The sequence below is a fragment of the Nymphalis io genome, chromosome 4, assembly GCF_905147045.1.
Source record: "Nymphalis io chromosome 4, ilAglIoxx1.1, whole genome shotgun sequence".
Taxonomy (NCBI): Eukaryota; Metazoa; Arthropoda; class Insecta; order Lepidoptera; family Nymphalidae; genus Nymphalis; species Nymphalis io.
In genome coordinates this window covers 8,927,824-8,955,456 of record NC_065891.1, presented here as the reverse complement: position 1 = coordinate 8,955,456, position 27,633 = coordinate 8,927,824, and the positions used below count along the sequence as shown (strand labels likewise).

The window sequence follows — 27,633 nt, the reverse complement described above, 5'->3', positions numbered from 1 at the left end:
AACACCTAATATTTGTGCGTCATATGATAGAATCAGAAAAGGTTTACGTTACCGTTATACACATTGTTATCTATGAATAAGTATATCATTAACTCCTTTTTCTTAGTGGTTCGATGTATGTATTTACATATTATGAAATAAAGACATAATCGCTAAGTATTAATACGTTCACCACAATAAAATCACACGCGCATAAATATTGTTTTTATCTTTTTCTTTGCAGTCCTTACATCTAGGACTAGTGGGAAATCCCATCGGGCCTGCTGGAACTGGCAAAACAGAATCGGTTAAAGCCTTAGGATGTTTATTTGGTCGCCTGGTTTTAGTCTTTAATTGTGACGAAGTGAGTATATTCTAACTCTAAATTCATTGAATGTTTGTTCCTTTTACTTATTATAAACAAGAGTTAATTTAAGCTTTGCTCGAGCCCGTCTGGGTTACTGTATTATCACACTAAACCTCGATTACGATCTAATTATTGTATTTAACATTTTTAGTATAGCATATTATAGTATAGCATGTCGTAAATACTAAGCTAATGACATAGACAATACGATTAATAATTAATTGGATAAATTCCTAACAGATACGACCGATTGTGTGGTCCCTTATTCTTCGGTCAAACATCGATACTTGCTATTGATTTTTTCCGAGTTGAATAGAAACTGATAAGTTTAAGTCGTAGGACAAAGGACAAATTCTACTTCAGGTTTATTAATTTATTGTAGTTCTAAACTATATTACTTTTTTTGTGATTAAGCAGGTGATATTTAAAAATATACAAAGACGAAACATTATTATTATATGAATTATTAATTGTAATACGTAAATGAAAATACCGACTGATATTCGATCACTGGTCTATTGGAGTGTGTACATATTATATACGAATTTTGTTAAAGGCGATGGATGCAGAATGCATGGGACGCCTATTGACTGGGGTCGCGCTGTGCGGCGCGTGGGGGTGTTTCGATGAGTTCAACCGACTGTCCAGCGCCACGCTCGCCGTTGTGTCACACCAGTTTGCCTCGCTGCTGGCTGCCATGCGTCGGGTCGACCCGACCGGCGACCGCACGGCGCTACTCAACGGCAAGCAAGTGGGTGGAGATAACAGACTAGTCTAATATAACAGTAATAGTACGTGAATAATAACAAGTGAACAGTATATATAATAACTGCAATGTTTCAGTTATGTCTACTCAGTAGTGTCAGTGACTGAAGCACTCACAGAAAGTGCTTGAAACCATGGCATCCCTCAGGTAGTCGTGTCGGAGTGGTGCGGCGTGGCGGCGACTATGAACCCGGCGACCCGCGGCTACGGCGGGCGACGCTCGCTGCCGCCCGCGCTGCAGCACGCGCTGCGGCCGCTGGCGCTGCGCCCGCCGCCGCGCGCCGAGCTTGCGGCGCGCTTGCTGGCCGCGTCCGCCGCGCAGCCGCACCTGCAGCCCGAGCAACTCGCCGACGATCTAGACGCAGTCTTCACGCTAGCTAGGTACTTAACGTGAAATCGACGTGAGAAAACCTATAGTTTTATCAAAAAAACTCGAGGCTACCTTTTATTAACCAGAATTAAATGCAGTCCGACAATATGTTACATACCTAGTATATCAATCTTAAATTATATTTTATAACTCTTTCCAGGCTCTAAAAATATTTTTCACGACCGTTAGATTGTCGAGCGACTCTTTTAAATCAAATTGTTTATTGGGTAGTAACTTGTGCGTGTTAAAATTTATTTACATTTGTTTTAATATAAGTTTTTCAAAAGTTTGCTAAGAATTGGTTGTTCTGAGATTCCAGTTCCAGTTATTGGGGTCTAAATTACAATTGAACTGATTTAAAAATTGAAAGTACTTTACTCCGTTTCATTAGGTCAGGTAACATATAATATTGTTAGATGCAATTACATAAAATATTGAACTGTCTACCTTGACATAGTTACCCATAGATCAGCTGTTTTCTTAATATCTAATGTCTATTTTGAAAGTATTTTAATAAAGAACACTTACAGTCTTTATCACTTACAGTTTTAAAATAAAGCCGAATATACATACATTATTAACATAACATTAACAACTAACTACTGAATTTATAAATATAATATTTTAAGCGTTTAACAATATTTTTTCGAGATGACGCATGTCTATCGGTCGATCTCCCAAAGTTATAGGTACTACAAGTCATTGTTCAAGTTACAGTTAGTCTTTTTTTCTCTCGAATCCTGTTTTAAATCGAACCCGCAGCACGCTGCTGAGCGCGCAGCGGCACTACGACTGGGGCCTGCGCGCGCTGAAGGCGGCCGTGGGCGGCGCGCGCGCGGCGCTGCGCGGGGCGGGCGGCGCGCGGGCGGCGCGCGCGGCGCTGCGCGGCGTGCTGCGCCTCAACAACCTGTCCAAGCTCACGCGCCCCGACGCGCACTGGTGCGCGCTCTCGCGTGCTAAGACTTCCTATACATTTGTAGTCTTTCATATTAAGGTTTTAATTAATAAAATGATTAAATTTACAGTTTTGAAAATATTCTGGCTATGGTTTTCGCGGATGTACCCGAGGAGCAATCTACTACAGATCCTCTGTATCTAGCGCTCGAAAATACGGTCCAGCGACTTGGTCTGGTGAACAACAAGTTACAGGCACGAGTAAACGATAAATATTTGGTCGTCACTATAGAATGACATGTTAGTGCATTATCTGACCCGAAATATATGAATGTGATATTTTGATTTAAAATACTTGTAGGTTCAAAAATGCATGGAGCTCTATGAACAGTTGCAGCAACGAATGGGTGTAGCGATCGTCGGTCCGCCGGGCTCCGGTAAAAGTACAATTCGGCAAATTTTAAAAAGTGTAAGTTTTAAATTTTGTCCGTCAAACTTTAATTCATAATAACAATAATGTTATTATGTTACTCTGATTGAAACGATTACATTTTTCCAACTTTTTATTTAATTAAGTATAAACCATATTAATATGTAAAGAGCGCCGACTTCTATTTATATAGATAATATAACAACTCAGAAATGGCTTTTAAGTCAGATTATAAATTAATTTATATTATCACAATAATTTGGACTGAATTCAAGTAACCTAAGCTTTTTAATAGTTGGTTTTCAAAGGATCGATAAAAATATCTTCCAGGCGCTTACTTATCAAGGTAAAAACGTAGTGGAGTACGTAATCTGCCCTAAAGCGATGTCGCGCAGCTGGCTGCTCGGACACGTCGAGCTCGACACTCGCCAGTGGACCGACGGCGTCCTGACCGCCGTCGCGCTCGAAGTGGCCAACCAGCCCGAAGGTAACCCGCGCTACGTTCACTTATGATGCACGACTTAATTTGTTAACATTTTTTTAAACCTTTAAGTACATATTTAGCGAAAGTCACATATAATATATTTTCTTATATATGTAACTAATAGTACTCGTAATTTACTTTATCCGATCTATAAAAATATTTATTATTGACAGACACATGAATGGTAATTTTGTAATTATACTAAAAATAATGTTGAATTAATTCACAATCTATTGTATCGTTTCGATTCTAAAACAACACATACAGAAATACATAGGGAGGTTACTGAGAGCATTCCTGTTGTTTAAATTCAGTTAAAAACATTATCGTTGTAATGTTTAATGTTCACATAGACGTTTGGTCGTGGGTCGTGTGCGACGGCGACATAGATCCAGAATGGATTGAAGCTCTCAACTCGGTGCTCGATGATAACCGTCTCCTAACACTGCCCTCGGGCTGGAGAGTGCAGTTTGGACAAAACGTTAACTTCATCTTCGAGACACACAGTCTGGAATACGCCTCACCTGCGACTATATCAAGAATGGGAATAATACTGTTTAGGTATCATATTTTAATGGTATTATTATAATGGCGGTTCACACAAAGTATCTAATTATTAACTTTAGTTTTGGTGGTCCAAAATATTCTGATATTAAGCTTACTAGTCTGGAAGGATTTGATTTCTATCAACGGATCGAATAATTACAAGAAATTTTTATTTTTAAACGTAATATTTTTCAAAACGTTTAACGAAATCAAATCTAAAATTTGGTTAAACGTATCTTAATTTATCAATATTTTTTCAGACTTTAAAGAAATATCTTTAAAAATTTGTATTAAATTTATAATAAAAAAATCCATATTTGTGTCTTTTATTAAATACAAATAAATATAATTTAATCAATGAATACGACGAAAAAATGTACCGTTTTATATTAACAATTTCGATTTATACAATATGTTAACAAGATGATATAAGGCGACATGCATTATTACATCCGTCCCAGCTTCGCACTAGAGAAATTAGTAGTTCAACCACATTGTTTTAAGTTATGCGTTATATACAAGTAGTACATATTATATGTAGTGTGAAAATAAATTAAGATAATAATTATATACTTTAAATCTTTAGATATGTATTAATAAAAATTAAAAATAGCTACTGTACAATTCATGAACGAGTGTAATGGTGGCGCGATTGCGAGTAGCATTTCGCTCTGCGAGAAAAATGAACCTCCTGTAACAAAGCAAAGCGTTCTATGCGTAGACAGAGAAACAAATAGACCAAGGAGCCGTGAAACCGCGATTGAGACAGAGATAGTTTGTCAATGTGTGCGTATAATATTGCCATAGTATCTTTAGGATTTTAATGCAATATAAGGTTCCGTCATGCTATGGCATAAATAAACATCACTGATAAACTATATTTAGGGATAAAATAGTCGTACTTACGCGTGAAAACACACGCCGGCAATTTTCTTCTTGATTTCGCTTTAACATGAAATAATACGACAATGCACCATTGTATAACCTTCAATATTATATAAGCAATGTTTCACGGCCTTTTCACTGGATTGAACACAGTGAACACAGTGAACGCACAAACTGTCTAGTTTATTGCTACTCAAGTAGCGAAACAAACACCAAAACTGATTACGCGATAAGAGACAAAAGATTTGATACTTCTATCTCTGTTTAAACCATTTGTAACGTAATTTTCGTTCTCTTTCTTGTGTGAGTGAGAAGGAAATCGTCATTGCGTTTATTAGTTTCTCTGTCTACGGTTCTATGGGAATATACTGTAACGTTGATTTATGCGTTTATTCAAAAATATTGTAATATATCTCAAACGGCTAGTCCAAATTGCGAAATATAAAAGACTTTTGTTTTGAGAAATATTAATACACTATAATGTGACTAAGTAATATTTTATATTATACTATTTTGAAGAAGTGAAATATTTTTAAGATAGTCGGCGAAATATTGTGTTTTTATGTATTTATTATTATTTAAGTGCAATCAATACCTGGTTGCTGTAATTATGTTTTGCAGCGCTGAAATTCATTGCTCTCAAGAAATTTTAGATAGTTGGGTACAAAAGAAGGAATTTGATAATGAAACTACAAAATTAGCTGTCTCGTTTTTGAATCAAACCGTAAATAAATGTCTAAAGTGGCTGAACGTACATCGAGCTGACGTCACAACGCAAGATTGTCACATGTCTTTGGTAATATAATCATTTTAATTACAATTACTAAACATTTTAGTGATCTATATTAATGCAAACACAAATTATTTATGGCACGACAAATTAGAACTATAATAATTTACCAGAATATCGTTTTAGGTCAGACAAATATTAGCGAATTTCGAATACATATCTCAAGAAATTACTTTCGAAAATAGTTCGCAAAGTGCAGAGGATATGGTTTGGTCAGCCGTGCAGCTCGGTACTATGGGAATCATAAAACGAAACGCTATCGATAGTTTCTATGAAGAGGTATGCTTAAATGCAAAAAATACTGACCTAATAACATATCGCGTCAATTCCATAAATAGAATAGGTTAATTTGAAACATATGCGTATAGCTGGAGATGCCGCTGCCGGCGGGCGCGGCGGGCGCGGCGGGCGCGCTGTGGGCGGAGGGCGTGCTGCGCGGCGCGCGCGTGCGGGCGTGCGAGCGGGCCGTGCGCGCCGCCGCGCACGCCGTCGTCGTCGGGCCGGAGGGGAGCGCCAAGACGTGAGATTGTCTACATACGTTAGCAGTAGATGCTCCGGATGCGATTACATATATTTTTTAATATTTATTAGCTACCCTGGTAAAAAAAACTAGCACTCCTAATTATGATAAATCATCACATTGCTTTTGGGCCCCTTTATCACGATGTTACCATTAGTGCTAAATTGATAAAAACACTTTTGAAATCGTTGTAAAATACAAACAAACTTGTTTCTTAACAGTCTTATAGCAGAATTTATCCTGAGGGAATCCAACTCTACTGTAATAACGATCAACTGCACTCCAAACCTAGAACCGGCGGATATCATTGCAGAGTTAAAGCGGGTAAAATCAGTATGTTCATTTTAGTTTAAGATTTTTTATTAGTACTTTCATATGCTGTTTCACAATAATCATAATATTTTGTAGTACAATAATTTAGGAAATGAGACCAAAACAGGATTATACTACTCCTCTACAAAAATATAGAATAGGTACACGTTACTAGGGAATACAACTAACTAAAGCAATAAATAGCGGAATATGAGACAAAATATGTATATGTGTGCATGATTGGGAGTATATATGTATGTCTACGCGTTTGTATGTTTGGGTGCATATTACACATTACTTTTAATAATAATATATTTTTGAAACATTTTTTTAAACAAATGACATAAATATATATTCGATATATTTTATTATAAGATACTATGCGACACCAAACAAAATTCTATATTTGGTGTTTACATGTAATGAAATATAAATAATATATTTACTACTAGTAGTAGCACGCATCATTCTATACATATGGTAAAATTTGATAATATTCACCTAAAGTACAACATCTGGGTTTATCAGAAGAATGCCGTGGGCGGTGCGGGGCGGGGCGCGGGGCCCGTGCTGCTGGTGCGGGCGCTGCACCGCGCACGCTGCGACGCCTGGGGCTCCTCGCCGGTGCACTCCTTCCTGCTGCAGGTACGGGCACTGTCATATATCATCAGTCTAATCGGAAATGATTGACATGACGAACCCGGATAAACAAACATTGCTACAGCCGAAACGGCTCGAAGACGCGTTTTCGTTTTAGTAGTGCACCGTCACCGGATAAGTTGCATAGTCGGTGTCGCAGGTGATACAGCAGCACGGGTTCTGGTCGCGCGAGGAGGGCGCGCCGCAGTGGCAGGCGACGGGCCGCGTGCGCGCGCTGTGCACGGCCGAGCGGCCGCCGCGCGCGCGCCTCGCCGCCGCGCTCGCGCACGTGCACCTGCCGTGAGTGACGCTACGAGCCGAGGCGCTGTAGACAGCCGCTACTGTCTCGCGCAACTCGAGCGCAAAAGACAGCCTAATTCTTCTTCCGAAATTATTTTCGCGGTACTACGTTCGCCTTCACTACACCACTTCGCGCCCATTGCAACATAGTTACTAGTAAACTATACTTTATATAATATGTCACTTCATAATATTAGTATTGACATTTCTGGTGATCTGATAAATAAATAAATGACGGGCTCTATGTTTAAATTCTCTATAATTTGTATATTTGTTTATTTAAGGGGTCTATACATTTTTCAAGTTATATTGGAAGGCATTCATGATAATGTCTACTTATTACCAAAACACTAGTAACGAATGTAATACCATTACACAATCACTAGTGTTTTTGGTAATAAGTAGACAAGTATGTCGTTTTCTAATCAAAATGTTTATCCGTTCATTTCTAGTGAGGCAGATGATGAAGAGTTACTCGAACTATCGAGGAGTTATCTGTCGGAGAGTGTTCCCAAGAATGTAAATGACAATGACATTTCTAATTTGTCTCGTAATATGATAGCGTTGTACAAAGAGGTAAGAATGACTCTTGTGAAGTTGTAGGTACGTTCTAAAAGTGAATAGTTTAATATTTATTAAAAGCAAACTTTATTTCAGGTGATTGAAACCTTCCACTCGAAATCACATTACAAATGGAACCCGTCTCATCTTAAACAATGGTGTGATAATATAAAGTGGTTTTCTCCTAACGATTTACAGCAAGTTATCACGGTAGTAAAATTTTATAATATAAAAATATTCAACTGCTGTCTATCTCCTCAGAAATAATTATACTTATTGAAGTAGACTACAGGACAATTCCTGTAGTCTACTTTGTTCTAAAGTCGTGTAACTCAGCTTTGATTGAAATAATGTGGTCACCGTAGTTGAAAATTTAAATCAACTCGTTCAATGCACCGTCGACAGCGAGACCCAGACTGAAATGATTACATCAACTAATTGATTTATCCTTTTTTGGATCTTTCTACATTTCTACGCGTTTTGGTTATTTTTTTTATGTTTTGTTCAAGGCTTTGAATGCAATGGCGAATATAATATTCAAAAATCGATTGGTCACGGACGAGGAAAAATCTGAATATAACACACTAGCTCAAAATTATTTCAAAACTGACCATGATGTTTATTTTATACCCAAGCTCCGCAACGACGGTGTTTACTTGGTACACGCGGATTACAAAGAGTGGTATGAAAACACGCAGAAATTAATAAACCAGTGTTGTAAGTTTTACTTCATTACATTTAACCTGTAAGAGATATGTAAAGATTTCATTTTATATAACTATTTATTAAAAATATAATATAATATTAAATATAAGTTTAGCGACTCAAATTGCTAAGAGAACTTCGCTCTGCTCTTCACCCCGACAAAGAATAATATTTTATTCAATACCTCAGTTACTATGTACAAGTTTTATCGTTTTTTTATTATTATTTCAAAATGTAGTACACCGTGGAGTACCGGCTTAGAATAGTACTCCCCCAATCTCATCCCGTGGGTGTCGTAAGAGGCGACTGAGGGACGGGGAAAAGGGGGGATGGGCAGCAGCGTCCCCCCTCCCATAAACATCTTACCCCCTACTGCGCTCGCCAACACGCCTGCCCAGCGCGGCGAGTATGGGCAAACCCCTCCCTAAATGGCAGATGCGCCCAAAAAAAGGCCCCCAGTTACCGGCAAGCCCGCTAGGCCCGACCAAGGTAGCGGTCGCGGTATCGGCAGGGCAGGGGGTGCTAAGAATCACCGGTTCACGGCAGGCTACCGTATAAAGCGACTAAAAATGGCAACGTATAATGGACGCTCGATGAGGCTGGACCATCACCTCGCCGAATTAGAAGTAGAGTTAAGTCATATAAACTGGCATATACTGGGGTTATCTGAAGTCCGAAGACAGGGGGAGGACACGATAACTCTAGAGTCCGGTAACTTACTCTACTTCCGCGAAGGTGATAACCTCTCCCAGGGTGGTGTCGGTTTTCTAGTCAAAAAGGATCTCATTAGCAGCATTGTGGAAATCAGTAGTGTGTCGAACCGGGTAGCGTACCTTGTCCTAAAACTTTCCGACAGGTACTCCCTGAAGGTCGTACAGGTATATGCGCCAACTTCGACATACTCTGATGATGTGGTCGAAGCGATGTACGAGGACATCGCAAAGGCCCTCAACGACACCTCGAGGGCCCACTACAATGTTGTTATGGGAGACTTTAATGCTAAAGTGGGAGTACAAGATAGCGGTGAATCGAAAGTCGGACCTTACGGCTTGGGCTGCAGAAATCACAGGGGGCAAGTGCTGGTAAACTTTCTCAAAGCGCAGGGGCTTTTTTTGATGAATTCTTTCTTTCAAAAGAAGCCTCAGAGGAGGTGGACCTGGCGAAGCCCCGATAACGACAAGGATGACAAGGAACGAGATAGACTTTATCATTTCGAATAAAAGGCACATATTTAGAGATGTTTCAGTGATCAACAGGTTTAATACCGGAAGTGATCACCGCTTGGTTCGAGGCACTCTAAATATCAACTTAAAAGCCGAAAGATCGAGAATGATGAGGTCTACTCTCCGACCTACCATGCTCCAAGCTGCTCAAGGCTCCGAAAAGTTCCAAATGGAACTTCAAAATCAATTCACCGCGTTGGAAACCATAAGCAGCATTGATGAGAGAACCGACACGCTGGTCAAAATACTGCAGAACACATCCCGCAAGTGTTTTCCGCCACAGAGAAGAGACAACGCACCAAAACTCTCTGCTGAGACACTCGAGCTCATGAGAAAACGACGAGAACTACCATCGTTTTTGTCAGATAAGGCCTTAAACCGAACAATAAAAACGCTGACGCGACGCGATCTCCGACGCTCCAATACCCGTGCCATCAAGGCTGCGATTGAGCAAAATCGGGGATCGAAAGTGTTCGCTCGCAAGTTTGGGAGGCCGCGTCTGACAAAACTTAAAACTGAAAATGGTGGGGTCGTTACCTCTAGGCCTGAGATTATCGGAGAAGTAGAGAGGTTTTATGGGCAGTTGTTCTCTTCAAGATCGGATAAACCCGTGGGAATCAGTATTGATGACCAGCGCGCCCCTCTTATGCGCCATTACTCCGAGGAGCTCCCGATCGTTGACCAAGGAGAGATTAGGGCGGCTCTAGAACAGCTTAAAAACAACAAAGCTCCGGGAGATGACGGAATCACAACAGAGTTGCTTAAGGCAGGCGGGACCCCGGTCCTGAAAGAGCTAGCAAGCCTCTTTAATTCCGTCATCCAACATGGCAAGACCCCGGAAACGTGGAGCGGGAGTGAGGTGGTACTGTTTTTCAAGAAAGGTGATAAAACCCTCTTGAAAAACTACAGACCAATCTCCCTCCTGAGTCACGTGTATAAGCTGTTCTCAAGAGTCGTCACGAACCGTCTCGCCAGACGACTTGACGAGTTCCAGCCCCCAGAGCAAGCCGGCTTTCGATCAGGCTACAGCACCGTGGACCACATCCATACTGTTCGGCAGATTGTGCAGAAGACCGAAGAGTACAATCAGCCGCTGTGTATGGCATTTGTGGACTACGAGAAAGCCTTCGACTCCATCGAAACCTGGGCAGTGCTCGACTCATTGCAGAGATGTCATATCGATTGGAGATATATCGAGGTACTGAGATGTCTGTACAACGCCGCTACAATGACTGTCCACATCCAGGACTGTAAGACGAAGGCGATCCAACTGCGCAGAGGGGTGAGACAGGGGGATGTAATATCCCCGAAACTGTTCACCAACGCGTTGGAAGACGTTTTCAAAACGCTGGATTGGACTAGGTATGGAGTCAATGTAAACGGCGAGTACATCTCACACCTTCGATTTGCCGACGATATCGTCATCATAGCAGAGTCGCTGGAACAACTCACCGAAATGCTGCGTAGCCTAGGCGAGTCTTCCCGGTGTGTCGGTCTCGGTATGAACTTGGACAAGACCAAGGTCATGTTCAATAGGCATGTCGTGCCGGGACCGATATACGTCGAGGGGAAACCTCTCGAAGTTGTTAGTGAATATACCTACCTAGGACAGATAATACAAGTCGGTAGGAACAACTTCGAGAAGGAAGCCGATCGAAGAATTCGCTTGGGATGGGCAGCATTTGGCAACCTTCGTCAAGTCCTCAAGTCGTCTATACCGCAATGTTTGAAGACGAAAGTCTTCAACCAATGCGTCTTACCTGCCATGACATACGGTGCCGAAACGTGGACACTAACTGCGGGACTAGTCCACAAATTCAAAGTCGCTCAGCGTGCTATGGAGCGAGCTATGCTCGGAGTATCTTTGAAGGATAAGATCAGAAATGAGATTATCCGGAAAAGAACCGGAGTCACCGACATAGCTTGCAAAATTAGCAGGCTGAAGTGGCAGTGGGCTGGTCACGTATGTCGTAGGACCGATGGCCGTTGGAGCAGACGAGTCCTAGAGTGGAGACCGCGAATCGGCAAGCGCAGCGTAGGGCGCCCTCCAGCCAGGTGGACCGACGACCTTAAGAAGGTGGCGGGCACCAACTGGATGCGGAAGGCGGAGGACAGAGAGCTTTGGCGCACCTTGGGAGAGGCCTATGTTCAGCAGTGGACAACGATTGGCTGTTGATTGATTGATTGATTTCAAAATGTATCTATTTCAGTGACCGATGACGAAAACTGTTTCGGCGAATCTGGTATAGAAGTGTGTGCGGAATTGTCGGTTCTGTGTCCGGCCATCGCGCTCGCTGTAAGATGTTTTTTTTGTATAAATGACGTGGTGATAGCGAAAGCTAGTATGCAACTCTGAGGTGTCCCCGCCCGTGCAGCTGAACGGCGGCGGCGCGAGCTGCGCGGGGGGCGCGGGCGCGGGGCGGCGCGCGGCGGCGCGGCTGCTGTGCGGCGCGGTGGGCGCGCGCCTCGCGCTGCTCGACCAGGCCGCACTCTTCCACACCAGCTTTAAAAACGTTCGCCTCTCCTTATATTTACCTAAACACTAACACACGCGCGCACGCACGTACACACACACATACACACACGCAAGCACGGCCGCGACTATACGCGAATATATTTTTCATAGCACCACCGTGCTGTAATATAATATCTTCCCGTGGCCGCATTTAATCAAGCAGATATCAGATAGATTTTAAACAAGACTAACAAATATAAGTTGAATATGAAAAGTAAAAATAAACTTGTATCACCAAGTTTCCTCAAATCAATATATCCCTATTCGGACAAGTTATTCATAACTATAATGAAATGGTGCTGAATGGATAGCAATAGATAGAAATTATCTCAATATTTTCTGCGAATGTTGTCACTTATCACAGCAGACGTTTGAGAGAGATATTTTTTTAGTACTCTATAACATGACACTCGAAGGGTATGATATTTTTAATAGTTTTTACGTTTTATCTTCTCAACCCGATCTTCACGAAATTCAGATTCGAATTTCTTGACACACGTTGTCAGGGGTATAGAAAACGAAATTGGGTACCTTACATTTAAAAATCGTGCGTTCTATTATGATGTATCTCATTAGGCTCTGACATTGGCGAGTGAAGGTACGCGTACGTTGATAGTGTTGTGCGAGCCGGTAGTTACGCACGACTTGCTGGCGTGTGTTGAGGCCTACCTGTGCGCAACCTTTGTACATGCAATACCTACGAGCATCGTACCATCCTTTGGACCGACGCAGCAGACGGAACAAACATTTATAAGTAAGTTTAAAACATACCATTAATGTATTTTTGCAGATTTTTTTTTTCACAAAATATATAGGATCTTCGGGTACTGCCTTGAGTAGATACATTTTATAATATTTTCCGATTTTTAGAAATTTTTAAAGTATGACATCATAAAATATGAACGTTTCAAATTAAGGTCGATTGAACTACAATTGAAGGCGTCTCAGTCGATTATTGAATTATGTTAAGATGACGTGTTACTTACAAATATTATGATTTCTCACACAGATACGGCGTTTAAATATTGTTCTTACATCATATCTGTCTATTTGACAACTTTTTAATCGTGTATATGAATTTCTTATTTAATACTGATATATTTCAGATATGAAAAAAAACATAGGTATATTGATTTGCTTGGACAAAGACCAGGATAACTTGACCGAATTGCTGGACTCCTATCCGCTGCTGTACAACAATAACTTTCTATGCTGGGTCTCTCATTGGTCGGACGAAACATTGAAAGACATGCCGGCACAGCTGATACAGAGGTATATTCTGTTGTTGCACACTGTGTGATCACTGCACCACAATGCTTCGTGTTGACAGGTAGTGTATAAGCACGTAGCGCACGTATTTTTTAATATTTTTTCATGTATTATAGCTTATAATAAAAACGTATAATTTATTTAAATTTTGCGTGCTCTTTTTACTTTAAATTTAAAGAGTTTGCCGAAAGAATCCACGGCGAAAAATTATAGACTATATAATATCAGGCTCCACAGAAACCGCGCAGAGCATCTTGTATTTAAATGAATTGATAAATCTTCTTAGATAAATATATTAGTGGAATTGATAAGTTGCGTCTCATTCAGTGAACTGATCGTTCTCTCATAACGACATGGCTTCATACATTAGTTAATTCTAAATGAACTATGTGAATTAGATTTTAAAAATATTTTTAGGCTATCGAAAGAGAATGCTCTAGAAATGTCTCAAGATGACATGAAAAGTATTCCAGTGCAAGGGTTCGTTGACATATACAAGAGTTTAGACGCGGATCGAGTGCGTACACCTTCTCGGTACATGCATTTTATAAAGACGTACAACAAAATTTTCAACACCAAGAAACAAGCATTACAGCAACGGCGCGATACCTTATGTGTAAGTTATTTTAATTTAGCAATATGCGCGCGCTTGTAAATGTGTTTATATATAAATGAATATAATATAATTATCAGGCCGGGGTGGAAGCACTGCGCCGCGCTCGTAGCGAAGTAGCGACGTTACAGGACGAGGCGGCGGAACAAGAGGTGGCTTTATCAGAGAAACAGGCAAAAGCAAATCAAGCTTTGGACCAGATAGGGGCCACGGTGCGAGCCACCACCGACAAGAAGGAGGAAATGTATCAGCTGAAGAAGAATATTGAAATGGAAAATGAGAAACTACAAATTCAGTGAGACACTTATGACTAACTTTAAATTAGGTTGTTATACGTCAAAGGAATGATTCAAAATGCGATCTTTTTGCTTAGAAAAAAAGAAATTGAGGAAGAATTAGCGTCAGTGGAACCCGTCATAGCAGCGGCCCGGGCGGCGGTCGGCGACATACAGCCGGAGTCTCTCAGTGAAGTCAGTGTTTATGTTGTGTTTTGTTATAACCGATGCCATTAAAAAATAATACAAACAAGAAAGTTAATTTGATAATATAATGATTACAAAACATTGACATTTATATCAGTATAATATAAATGTCGATGTTTTACTATCCATACTTAAGACTGCATACTTAAGATAAGACTTACCGTTACTTAGGAATTTTTTTTTTTACACGTGTTATATATACATTATTTAAAAAAGATCGGTAATCGCTAGGTGCGCTCACTTCGTGCCCCTCCGGACGTGGTGCGCGATGTGTTGGAGGGCGTGCTGCGGCTCATGGGAATCGCCGACACATCCTGGCACTCCATGAAGAGTTTCCTCTCCAAGCGTGGCGTCAAGGAGGATATACGGTAACTTCGCGGTCGATAGAGATACAAGATTCATTATTTAATGATCTCCGGCAACGAAGAAGTTATCTTCATACGATACAAAGGTCGATAATTAGCTAAGAGCCGGCGGGGATGCACACAGATGCCTGGACGCGCGCCAGATAAGCCCCGAGGCGGTGCAGTCGGTGGAGCGCCTGCTGCAGCGGCGCGGCGCGTCGTTCGAGCAGGCGGCGGCGCGCCGCGCCAGCGCCGCGTGCGCGCCGCTCGCCGCCTGGGTGCGCGCCAACCTGGACTACGCGCGCGCGCTCGCTCGCGTGCGCCCGCTGCAGGACCGACAGCGACAGCTGCACGGGTACCCACCGCCCCGTCGACGACTGTTCGATCGTAGTCGGTCGTAGCCTTCCGTTAACGCGATATGCGACCGTCGAACAGAAATCTCAAACGAGCGGAGGACGAGCTGGCGGCGCTGTCGAGCGGGCTGGCGACCGTGGACGAGCGCGTGGCGGCGCTCAAGGAGCAGCTGGGGCGACACACGCGCGAGGCGGCCGCCATCGAGCTGCGACTGAGCACCGCCGTGCAGACCATCCGTGCCGCCAGCGACCTGCTCGACCGACTCGCGCACGAGTACGACTCGTGGGAGAACGATGTAAGGGTAGCCAAGTGTTGGATTGGAGGCTTAAAAATATTCTGTTAGTCTGCGTGGTTTTAGCCTTTCAGTAGAAAAAGATTATTTGATATTTATTGATAACTTATAATTTATAATATTTCTTACAACCGTGACAAACACGGTTAAATCTTCCTGACTGTTGCAGCTGCAAAATATTACAATCGAAATATTGGATTTGAATCAACGGACTCTATTAGCAGCCGGATATCTCACGTTTCTACCTGACCTCACCGAGCCGCAAGCTCGGTAATTGCAAACACCTTTTATATTATTTACTATAATACGTGCTCCCTTCGTTGGGTAATAGTTAACTTTTTAATATTAATTAATGTATATCCTAATTTATATTTACGCCCTTAAGTCTGTAAAATACACAAGATTTCACAATAATGAGAAATATAACGATCAAATAATTGTTATTGATTTTTGATACTAAGGCATTATTTATTAGATGGCGAGGGTGAGTAAGCCAGTGTACGTACTATGGGCACAAGAGACATAAAAGCTTAATTCCAAGGGGGCGCATGACGGGGGACGATGACTCGGTTAATATTTCTTACAATACCCATGACTGCATACAACAAAATAATAAACATTCAAAAAGGAGTTGTTTTATTTCAGGAACTGCCTGTCAAAATGGTGCTCATTAATAAGCTTCGAAGATACATCATTCTCATTAATTAATTTCTTGTCAACTCCCGAGAGTCAATTAAAGTGGGAAGCAAATGGTCTTCCATTAGATCAATCTGCGTTCAAAAATGCCGTCTACATTGACCAGGTGATTACAAAATTTTTCTGTGTCGTTATTGTCAAAAAGACTTGAAATGTATTATATACTTAATGTTACGTTCATAAGCAAAATTATGTTCAAATTAGAGTTTCATTTGATAAAATTCCAGTACCTGGAACACTCGTCCGCGCTGATACCACTACTGATAGACCCGGAGGGTGAGGCGGAGGTCTGGCTTCGCAGCACGCTCGCACACGCAGACTTCGTGCCGCAGCACGAGCCGCGTCTCGCCACCGCGCTGCACCTCGCACTTAAGTAAGTTCACGTTTTAGGTACGTTTTTTTAACAAAGATATTTATTTAAAATGAATTTATCAAATATGCTTTTAGTGCAACCGCTTCGGAATCGTCACTATAAAGTTTATATAACCTATGATCTCGTAACGCGTATTTTCATCAGCAAAACATTTTTTCAGACTGGGTCGCACCCTAGTGATAACGGAGGTGGAGTGCATAGAGGAGTGGTGGTGGAGTACGATGCGCGGAGCGGGAGCAGGCCGCGCGCGCGTGCTGCTGGCCACGCGCAGGCCCGCTCTGCTCAGCGGCTCGGCGACGCACGTCCGCGCCGCACTCGCTCCACTACATTTCACTGCGCGTCTGCACGCACTCGTAGGTACGGGTCGCGAACATGATCGTTTAGATATGCTATACCACGATCAAAAATGTAACGTTTAAATTATCAAACACTAGATCAATTGGTGCGCGGCGCTTTTTATAAACAAAATCCAGAAATGAAGGAAAAATCTAAAGAAATTAAACTAACGAAGGCCACGCTACAGAAACGGCAGCTCGAGTTACAGGTGAGAAAATGTCATCGATCTGAAACGTCCTTCTGACGTCGTAAAACTGCGCAATAAATAGTAACGTAATGGATCGAATGTTGCTCAGGAAAACCTCCTGAGAGATCTATCGGGCAACGCCGACATCCTACACGACGCGAACCTGCTCGCGGCGCTGGAGAAGACGCGCAGCACGAGCGCCACCATCGCGCAGGCGCTGGGCGAGGCGCGCGCGCTCGAGGCACAAACGCGCGCCGCGTGCGAGGCGTACGCGCCCAGCGCCACGCGCGCCGCCACGCTGGCGCTGTCCGCCCGCCTAGTGGCCGCGCTGCCGCCCGACGCGCTGCTCGACGTCTTCGTCGGAGCCGTCGCCCGGTCGGAGGTGTGTCGCGCTTTGTATCACGTCCTGTTCTCGACCTATCGTAATCGATATTTTATAGTAATACACACAGATAACGTTTATTCTAGTACGTTAAACTTTGCCAAGGAATGAGCCATTTCATATACAATCTTCAGCTCAAAAGTGCTTGTAACAAGTCACTTGAATTAAGTATATTTTTATTTTGAATTTGTGTAATTCGATGCAAATAGAGGTTATAATATAATGATAATTGACGTCTGTGGTTTTAGAATGATCCGCAAAATATAAACAATGACGAAGTAGTGAAGTACTTCACGAGAAGAATCATAGAACGTGTGCTGTTGAGCTTGCACAAGAAAGACAAGTATATCGTCGTCATGCACTTGTTGCGCCAGGTGTACGACGATCTTATACCGGAAAAGGTACTTCTTCTTACAGCTATCATTTATGTGTCACTCTACACGTTATTGAGTTCGTTATTCTCAAATGTTATTGAATGGAAAAATAACAAGTGTGTAAGTCCGAGCAAACACTCTGGATTTATATGTACACAATTTTTGTTTTTATTTAAATACTTGTGCTTAGCGGTAAAGAAAATATTGTAAATAAATCTGCTTACGGCAACGTAAAATCAGCTTTTAACATTCACCTTCCGAGAAGAAAAAGCCTTTAGCCAGCTTGAGAACGTAACGGCCGTTACTTTCTTACTTACTACGAGTTATATGCTTATTTATAGACAAAGTTTTGCATAATGTTGTTTATCATCAGTAAAAATGAGAAATATTTTTTTTTCATTACAGCTTTGGCGAATATTTATCGAAAACTTTAATCTCATAGATGATAAAGAACTCACAAGCGCGATTAAAAATCAATTCCAGTGGATAAGAGAAGATTGTGTAAAAAAAGTTGCACAAATAAAGGTATATTTCTCTCTCTCTCTCTTTCTCTCTCCCTCTTCCTCTCCGTATCAGTCTCCCTCTCCCTCTCTCTCCCTCTCCCTCTCTCTACCTCTCCCTCTATCTCTCTCTCTCTCTCTCTCTCCCTCCCTCCATTGAACTAATTATTATGTAATATACATTTGTATGTGTATATCATTTTATCAAGTCAAAACACGAATCATTGCCAGGTTCAGGATCAAAATTTATATAATCGACTCTCACTCGAGAAGTCCGACATGTGGCTGGAATTTCAAAAGTTCGGTGATCTACACGTCCTCAGCAAGCTAAATCTGGAACCATTCGAGTGCGTCGTCGCAGTGGCGGCGCTGCGGCCGGAGAGCACCTATCGGGCCATCGTATCTTTTGTCGATCAAATATTAGGTAAGGAACTCACATTAAAAGCCTAGTAGCGGTACTTATCACTTACCGAGATCGCTATTGAAGAGTAAAGGTTGAGATGGAATCCATACGTAAATCTCGGTGTGCGGGCAGGCGCGGGCGCGCTGCCGGGCGCGCAGGCGGCGCAGCGCGCGGCGCGCTGGTCGCGGCCCGCGCGGCCCGCGCTGCTGCTGGCGGCGCACGCGCACGACGTGCTGGTCGCGCACGCGCACGCGCACTCGCGAACGCTCACTACGGTAACGAAGTCTTCATTACTTGTTTTCACGGCTGTTCTCGCGATTGTTCGAACTCTCGCCTTCGATGTTGACAGAGTTTTAAACAGCGCGGAAAGAATGTTTTACGATAAGTAAAACCGACACGCGATATTATTTCATACACTCAGGTGGGCATCGACGAAGGTCGGATCGTGTGGGATGCGGCCTTGGAGACATCTAGAGGTGGCAGCTGGCTCGCCATAAGAGTCGGTGCGTCGCCATTTACGCGCGATCTGTTGTCGTTCGTTGTTTCCCTGTCGGAGAAACCAGTAAGTAAGACAAGAAAATGTTAAGTTCTACTAATATGTATTGTCTATATTTATAAATACATAATATAAAATATATGACGAAAAAGTTGATACAAATCACCCCTTTTCTAATGATACATCTATACTAATATTATAAAGAGGTAAAGTTTTTGTGTTTGTGAGATTGTAGGGGGTAATCTCTGTATCTACTAAACCGATTTAAAAAAAAAATTACCCAAAGAAAGTCACATTATTTGTATGTATCATAGGATATATATTAACCCGAAAAATAAGAAGAAGGTAGTCAGATTTGCAAAGTCGGACGAATGGTTAAAGAGATAATACAACATAGGTATGGAACCGCGACCGTGTCGTAACCTATTGAGTGATATTTTCATCTACAACACGTCAATCTATTTAAAAATAAATTGATTTATCACCAAAGAAATTTTATTTAGATAAAATTCGTTTTTTCCAGTATGTTTTTGGTTGCATAGTTTAAGAGATAATTTAAAATTTCAAATACGCAAGACAATTTTATTAACGTTCGACCAACGCGATTTTTGGCGGTCAGGAAATAAATCATAGCACTCAGCACTTAACCGTACCACACTTATAATTTCATCGCAAGTAAAAATGTTTACCGTTCAACAAAGTGGGCACGGGTCAGCTAGTCAATTATAAAAACAATGTTGTACAACTAAACATATTTTTGCTTTAATATAATTGGAAATTAACAATTTCAGGCGAGTGATTTTAGTGATGAATTTCGACTATGGATACTGGCGGAAGATCGCGACATTCCATCGACGTTGTCCACGACCTGTGTCAAAGTTATCCTCGAAGTAAGTTCCTGCATCAAAACGATTTTAGAATCATTCTACGAGATCACATTTACGATGTGCAGCTAAGTCAAGTAGAAGTACATGTGGGAAAAATGTTCAATTATTTCTAACAGTTGCAGAAGTTAGCATTTGCTAAATCTTTTGTTTACTTTCACCCGATAGTTACCTTAGCTCGTGTGAAATGTAAATATCGATTAAAATGCAATTGCGCATGCGTCCAGTCGCCGGAGGGCGTAAAACGCAACGCGTGCGGCACGCTGAGCGCGTGGACGCGCCTGCGAGCGGACGCGCCGCTGCTGCGACACCTGGCCGGCCTCGCGCTGTTCCACGCGCTCGTGCAGGAGCGCCGCGCCTACATCCCGCACGGTGAGCGCCCGCCTAGACATCTTGGGCAGGTCCACGGCCTCCCCGCGGCGCTGACGGCAGCTGTTCGCAGGCTGGAGCCAGTGGTACGGCTGGGAGTGGGGCGACGTGAGCGCGGGCGCGGCGGCGGCGCGGGCGGCGGGCGGCGGCCAGGCGGCGCGCGAGCTGTGCGGCGCGCTGTACGAGGCGCGCGTGGAGCGGGCGCGCGACCGCAGCGTGCTGCGCGCGCTGGCGCGGGGCTGTCTGCGCGAGCCCGCGCCCGCGCCGCCCGCGCCCTGGCCGCGCAGCGACGACGTGCAGGTCTGTACGACGCGCTGCCACACCATGGTGTGCCTATAGCATATAGCATAATCGATATATCACGTTATTACCGCTTATTATATTCAAGAAAAGATTCGTTTTGTAATTCGACAGCATCCCTATAAAAAGTTTCGTTATTATTTTTATATATAGAATAGGAAGGCGGACGAGCATATGGGCCACCTGATGGTAAGTGGTCACCAACGCCCATAGACATTGGCATTGTAAGAAATGTTAACCATCGCTTACATCACCAATGCGCCACCGACCTTGGAAACTAAGATATTATGTCCCTTGTGCCTGTAAATACACTGGCTCACTCACCATTCAAACCGGAACACAACAATACCAAATACTGCTGTTTTGCGGTAGAATATCTGATGAGTGGGTGATACCTACCCAGACGAGCTTGCACAAAGCTCTACCATCAGTAAAAATATCAAAGTCACGTATTGGTGACGTATAGGATTGACTTCTAACAGCTCGTAACTTGTAACTCAGAAACGGTCGCATACTGATGTTCAATAACGATTATCTTAACGCTTAAAAATATTTCATTAGGACTACATAACAGCTATGGAGACACTCCCCGATATCGACACGCCGGAATTGTTGCACCTGCCCGCCAATTGTCGCGTGGCGTGGGAGAAGAATGCCGCTGATAATATTATAGAAGGGTTAAGAGGTAAACTTATATATTTATACACATTGAATTACCCACTAACCCAGCTTACGCTCAGCTTCACGTATTTTCATGTTTTTATTTAAATAATCTTGTATTGACTTTCAAATTACTAAATACTTTAATATTACTATTACTAAATAAACGGTAATTATTTATAGAAAAATTAATATTGTTTCAATTATGATACAAATAAGTTGAACTAATGTTATTGTTTATTGTTTCGCAATTGATGTCGAGTAATTTCTGTCAATTCTGTCACATACAAAGACTTGTTGAAAAATATAATAAACTATATCTAAAAGGGTATACCCTTTTAGATATAGTTTATTATATTTTTTATAGTTTATTATAACATAAAAATATAGTATACCTGCCTATATTACACATACATTACAAAATGTAATCAGTAGTAGAAAATTGTCGTCTATCCGGAAGCAAACAATCAAAACTTGCATTTATATAATATTCCTTAGATAAAAAGAAATAACTAGCCGAACATAAGAAACCACAACACTACACAAGACGACGGGTACAACGTATTCATTGATATTCGATAATGGAGCCAATACATATTCTAATAAATCCTCTTGTTTTACAGAATTAAACTCAACCGTCAACATTAAAACGAGTGACAATACAACATCGGTGAAGACGCTTTTATCATTATGGAAGAAAATGATGTCCGGGAGTCCTCTCATTAAAGCCGACTATCATGTTGAAAGGGTACCGTTATATAATTCCTCACTTAACGTTCCTCTCGACAAGGTTACGTCACCTTAACCGATATGGCATTATAATAGTAAATACATACATCGATTTTTTGCCATAACCAAGATGAACATTTTTTTAATTGCAAATTTATTACTCAAAATGTTATGCATTAATGAACCTTGTTTTAGTATATAGTAAGCCCCATGTTTAAGATTACATTTTACTATAATTTTTATAGTATATTTTTTTTAATTACAAGTAAATAAATATCGTTTTATTTTTAATCAGCATAACAATAAAAACATGTCGCCTAAAGTGTCAGCAATCGTATGGCATGCTTGCAGGCGCGCGGCTGGTGGGGCGCGGTGTGCGCGAGCGAGCTGCACGACGCCGCCCGCGCCGCGCGCGCGCTGCACGCCGCGCTCGCCGCGCTCGCCCGCCTGCGCGCGCCGCTGCACAAGGTGGCGTACTACGAGATACGAAACAATCGAAAGCAATCGAACTTGCGTTTGGGCCGATTTGTCTACTAGTCTTTTTATTGAGTGGAAGTCAATACAAATAGGTACCAAAGGAGGTCTTAACGTTGACTGAGCAGGTACCGGACGAGTGGCAGCTGCTGTGGTCGGGACCGACGGCGCCCGAAGCTTACATCAACGAGTTCTGTCACCGAGCTCGCGCCGCCCTCGAGAGAGTTGACGTGCCCGAGTCTAGCGAGGACTATATGCCGGCAGGTATATTCATTGTTCTTTCATTGTTGTGTAATACATATTTATCTACTATTTATTTATTTATTTCAGTTGTCTACGATTGAAATTTTATTGATAAATATTTGACGTATTTATTTAATAAATAAATGTGATATTTATAAAAGGAATCTAATTTGATGTTAAATTCTATTATTCATGTTTTTTTACAGTTTATGACTAGTAAGTATTTTAAAATGCAGTGTTACGCCTTTTTGGTAAAAATTGGATGCGCCGTTAAGTAAACAAATAAATTTGAATACAGTTTTGATAAACGGTAAATTGATATACTAGTACATTTGTACGAACAGAGGTCGACTTGCGGCAGTTCTTCCGGCCGGCGCGCGTGCTGTGCGCGGCGCGGGCGCGCGAGGCGGCGCGGCGCGCGTGCTCGCTGCAGGCGCTCGCACTCGTCGCCAGGTGGGACGGCCCCGCCGGTGAGTCTTACGTCATTGTATTAATGCAAGAAATTATTACGTTGTAACATGATTTCACTTCATTTAAGGTTAACACGGCAAGTTTAATAGTTCGGACCATTGATTTTTCACGTACTATTATTTCAAAATTGATAATTTCTAGTTCTGTAGTAAAATTACACTGTACCGACTGCGCTGTATCAGTGCGGTTCGACAAGCTCCCAACCTTAACGGGGAAGGAGACCTCCGGCTGCGACACGTCCGGTCCCTCAGAGCGCTTTACTCTCGTTCCATGCGGGCGGGCAGCGGAGGCTGCGGGCGACGTGAGAGTGCGCGGCGTGTCGCTGGGCGGCGGCGCGTGGCGCGCGGGCCGCGTGTGCGCCGCGCCCGCCGCCGCGCCGCCGCACGCGCCCGCGCCGCCGCTGCAGCTGCGATACGTGCCCGCGGTAACCACGCGCACGCTACGCCGCACCGACACGTTACTCGCCCCGATAATACTCGCAACGTTGACGGACAATAACATTCAGAGTTTAACTCTAATAAACTATTTAGGATTAATAAGTTAATTAGAATACTGGTTAATTTTGCTCACATTACACTATGAATGTAATAATAGTAAACAATGCGAGTTGTGTTTATAATTCATCTCGTGCTCTGCGATGAAGGAAAACGTCGTGAGGAAACCTGCATGTGTTTAATTTCATTGAAATTCTCCCACATGTGTATCCACCGACCCTAAATGGCGCAGCGTGGAATAAGCTCCTAACCTTCTTAGAAAGTCCTAGCCCAGCAGTAGGACATTCAAAGGCTGCTACTATATTTTAGTTTAATTAATTACGAACAGATTGCTGGAGGGCAAGCGGCTATCGAGCACGGGTTCGAAATACCGCTGTACACGAACGAATTCCGAGAAGAAGAATTAGCACGTGTCAGCGCGCCGCTGCACGAGAGCTTTGCGCCGCGCACCGCCCTGCTGCACGCGCTGGCGCTGTTCGTCGCGCCGCTGCAGTGAGCTGCGCCACACAACACACATTAAGTTACTAGCACAGAAAGTCTGAAATTATAAACATAATTTGCTGTAAAACGCAAAAGTTTTTTTTTTCGTGAAACATGCAATAAAAACTTTTCTCCTTAGTTTATTTTATTTTCAGTTTTAAATCCTCACTAATATTATAAATGATAAAATGAGTGTGTTTGTTTGTTGTTAACTACGCAACCGATTATCTTGAAATTTTGCATACACGTTGTCAGGGTTACAGTAAAGGACAAACTACGGGGGGTCTTAGTAGGTCCCCCCTTCACACACGGGCTGTATGGATTCGATTAATTTTGATTATCGATGTGGGTTTTTATCGCAACTTTTAAGTAAAATTAAAATAAATATAAGTTGTTAAGTAAAATTTTCATTGTGCGTGAAAAGTGGTTTATAAAGAAAGCTATGTTAACCGAGAACTTTTTTTATTGCATCTTAAAGCAGAGCTATTAAGAAATAATATAGAATATGTCAATTTAAGGTTCTTAACACCTTCTGCGTTTGGAATAGGTACGATCACATTTATCTAAATTTTTAATGTATAGTTATGAAGCAGTAAATGAAATAGCAATCTCTTGGTGGTAGCTTTGTGCCAGCCCTTCTGGTTAGGTACCACCCACTCATCAGATATTAGCAATATTCAGTATTGTTGTGTTCGGGTTTGAAGAGCGAGTGAGCCATTGCACAAGAAAAATAACATCTTAGTTCCAATGTCTATTTGCGGGTGTGACCACTTACCATCAGGTGGCCCATTTGCTAGTCCGCCTACCTATTTCATAAAAAAAGAAGGCGGACGAGCATATGGACCACCTGATGGTAAGTGGTCACCAACGTCCATAGACATTGGCATTGTGAGAAATGTTAACCATCGCTTACATCACCAATGCGCCACCCACACCCACCCACTCCTTTTGCAACATAACACCATAACACTCTCGCAAAAAGAGACCATCTCCATCCAACACCTCTCGCTGCCAAGCATAGCATTAATCACGCTCGGCAGCGAGATGTCTCCGCCAATAATCGCCGCTAGGGCATGCCTCTGGGGCCCTCACGCAGCACACTCCGTCAAAGTGTGATGTGCCGTGTCCAGTGGCGCACCACACTCATGGCAGGAGGGTGATATCTCCCGCCTCGCTATCCCGTGCAGGTACTTACCGAAGCAGCCGTGTCCGATAAGCACCTGCGTCAGTCTAAACGTAAGTGTGCTGCTCCTTCTTGTTACCCAGCGATTCAAGTGGGGGCGGATCGCCTCCACTGTTGCCAGGCCTGCTGATGGGGATCCCAGATCCTCCTCCCATCTGCGAATGAGAGCTTGTTGGGCTACAGACCTGATTCGCCCCACCTCCGCTGATCCTAGACGGTCGCCATTCGCTCTGGCTTCCACCCGAAATCGATGCACTTCCGCGAGTACCTCGGCCTGGAGTTCCCAGGGAGGATCACTCGCAAGAAGTGTCGCCGCCGTCCACGACACCGTACGGTAACCTCGTACCGCTCTCACCGCTATAACTCTCTGCGGTCTCCTGAGAAGAGCGTTATTACGAGCGGGCGCCACCAACCTTGGGAACTAAGATGTTATGTCTCTTGTGCTTGTAATTACACTGGCTCACTCACCCTTCAAACCGGAACACAACAATACCAAGTATTGCTATTAATAAATAATAAGACTTATTATGAAATTCATTTTCATACTTCTAACTATGAATGACACTAATTGCACTTATTTTTTATTAGATATCATTTTGCACACAACCGGCCATAGTTTCGGCTTACGATGTAGGAAGTAGTAAAAATACTGAAACCAAGGAATACTTAATATTTCTTACAGCGCCAATGTCTATGGGCTATGGTGACTATTTACATGTTTTATTATTTTATAAAAAAAACAACTTAAAAACAAGGATTTGCATAAAATGAGCGCCTAAGGTCGTCTTTAAATATTAAACAACACCGTTAACGCGAAAGTGCCCGTTTGAGAGGAGTAGTCGTTCGGGTCAAGTGTGCGCGCTTTTACCTTTGGAGCCTCATCATGCATTAGAACAGTAGGATTAAAGAAACGTATTATTTCGAATAGAGAGTTTATTATTCTTTAATTTGAAAAATAAAATAAAATTAAGAAGTACACTAGTTTAGAGTCAATCATAAACAAATCATTGAAAGTGAGAATGCGTACACTTGACCCGTATTACGGGTAAGTGTGCGTACGCCTATGGGGTAAGTAGACTCACTTGGGATAAGTGAACACAGATGGATTTAACAAAAAATAAACACAAGTATTTCAATACCGATCCATGGAAGACGCAGCTACGTTTAATTTTAATATTTTGCGAAGACATGTCTTGCTTATAACAATGGCTGCTGCGGCTGATCGTTTGCTTTTCTCTTGTTCAAGAAGAGTTTTTACTATTGCAATTTGTAGCTCCGTAAATGGCGCAAGTTCAGGTTTTTTCCTTATATAATTTTGTGGCATTATAAAAAAACTCTGTAACAATTAAATAACTAATATATGTAAATAAAATTATTCAGTTAAATACAAAATTAGGGACCTATACATATATCCAGTCTTTGTCTCTTCGAGGGCAAGTGCGTTCGCTTACCCGCGCACACTTTCTCCGAGAACCCAAAATTTAAAACGATAGCCACTGTGTCCCATGCGCTAAACGTAACCTCAAATTACGATTATAAATTTTCAAAGAAATATGCCGACAATTAAAAAAGAATAACTTACCTACTGGTAGCTATCAATCTTGCGTGTAAGACTGTTTTCTAAAACACAAAAAAGTTATGATTCAAGCGAGAAAAATACCTTTTTGCAAATTATTAACCAACGGAGGGTGATGGCGTATAGCAACTAATTTGCGTTGCCCACAACTAAGATTGGCCTAAACAATCACCCCGCCCCCCGTGCCCCGATCATGAGATATGGGCAGTGCGCATACTTACCCACTGCGCTCGGTTACCCCGAACGACCATAAGTAATCTTGATAATATCATGTAATAGATTTAAACAGCTAGAATAATCAATTGTTTACACAAATTTTTATTAATCTTTAAAAAACTGTTTTCAAACATAATAACTAGGCGGGAATAAATTAAAACGACGGTA

General features: G+C 42.3%; 1 protein-coding gene across 1 annotated transcript in view; it reads left to right on the top strand.

The window, feature by feature from the left end:
* The window catches only part of LOC126781913 (cytoplasmic dynein 2 heavy chain 1), a 55,818-nt gene extending 31,223 nt beyond the window's left edge, over positions 1-24,595 (top strand). Inside the window, exons 30-77 of the mRNA XM_050507035.1 lie at positions 224-343; positions 903-1,097; positions 1,260-1,492; positions 2,244-2,420; positions 2,507-2,630; positions 2,737-2,844; positions 3,136-3,292; positions 3,643-3,850; positions 5,342-5,516; positions 5,637-5,789; positions 5,879-6,030; positions 6,252-6,354; positions 6,871-6,987; positions 7,142-7,281; positions 7,734-7,857; positions 7,939-8,052; positions 8,352-8,559; positions 11,981-12,066; positions 12,146-12,283; positions 12,862-13,039; positions 13,392-13,557; positions 13,972-14,170; positions 14,248-14,462; positions 14,541-14,637; positions 14,881-15,017; positions 15,139-15,348; positions 15,429-15,642; positions 15,809-15,909; positions 16,285-16,441; positions 16,563-16,708; positions 16,869-17,065; positions 17,143-17,252; positions 17,341-17,613; positions 17,862-18,014; positions 18,393-18,512; positions 18,719-18,911; positions 19,023-19,165; positions 19,312-19,452; positions 20,178-20,276; positions 20,498-20,642; positions 20,713-20,939; positions 21,501-21,624; positions 22,223-22,347; positions 22,680-22,796; positions 22,931-23,066; positions 23,390-23,515; positions 23,801-23,940; positions 24,339-24,595. Of these exons, the coding sequence (XP_050362992.1) occupies positions 224-343; positions 903-1,097; positions 1,260-1,492; positions 2,244-2,420; positions 2,507-2,630; positions 2,737-2,844; positions 3,136-3,292; positions 3,643-3,850; positions 5,342-5,516; positions 5,637-5,789; positions 5,879-6,030; positions 6,252-6,354; positions 6,871-6,987; positions 7,142-7,281; positions 7,734-7,857; positions 7,939-8,052; positions 8,352-8,559; positions 11,981-12,066; positions 12,146-12,283; positions 12,862-13,039; positions 13,392-13,557; positions 13,972-14,170; positions 14,248-14,462; positions 14,541-14,637; positions 14,881-15,017; positions 15,139-15,348; positions 15,429-15,642; positions 15,809-15,909; positions 16,285-16,441; positions 16,563-16,708; positions 16,869-17,065; positions 17,143-17,252; positions 17,341-17,613; positions 17,862-18,014; positions 18,393-18,512; positions 18,719-18,911; positions 19,023-19,165; positions 19,312-19,452; positions 20,178-20,276; positions 20,498-20,642; positions 20,713-20,939; positions 21,501-21,624; positions 22,223-22,347; positions 22,680-22,796; positions 22,931-23,066; positions 23,390-23,515; positions 23,801-23,940; positions 24,339-24,506 (7,389 nt within the window). The 3' untranslated portion in view covers positions 24,507-24,595. The remainder of the gene's footprint in view (positions 1-223; positions 344-902; positions 1,098-1,259; positions 1,493-2,243; positions 2,421-2,506; positions 2,631-2,736; positions 2,845-3,135; positions 3,293-3,642; positions 3,851-5,341; positions 5,517-5,636; positions 5,790-5,878; positions 6,031-6,251; positions 6,355-6,870; positions 6,988-7,141; positions 7,282-7,733; positions 7,858-7,938; positions 8,053-8,351; positions 8,560-11,980; positions 12,067-12,145; positions 12,284-12,861; positions 13,040-13,391; positions 13,558-13,971; positions 14,171-14,247; positions 14,463-14,540; positions 14,638-14,880; positions 15,018-15,138; positions 15,349-15,428; positions 15,643-15,808; positions 15,910-16,284; positions 16,442-16,562; positions 16,709-16,868; positions 17,066-17,142; positions 17,253-17,340; positions 17,614-17,861; positions 18,015-18,392; positions 18,513-18,718; positions 18,912-19,022; positions 19,166-19,311; positions 19,453-20,177; positions 20,277-20,497; positions 20,643-20,712; positions 20,940-21,500; positions 21,625-22,222; positions 22,348-22,679; positions 22,797-22,930; positions 23,067-23,389; positions 23,516-23,800; positions 23,941-24,338) is intronic.
* The last annotated feature ends 3,038 nt before the right edge of the window (positions 24,596-27,633 follow it).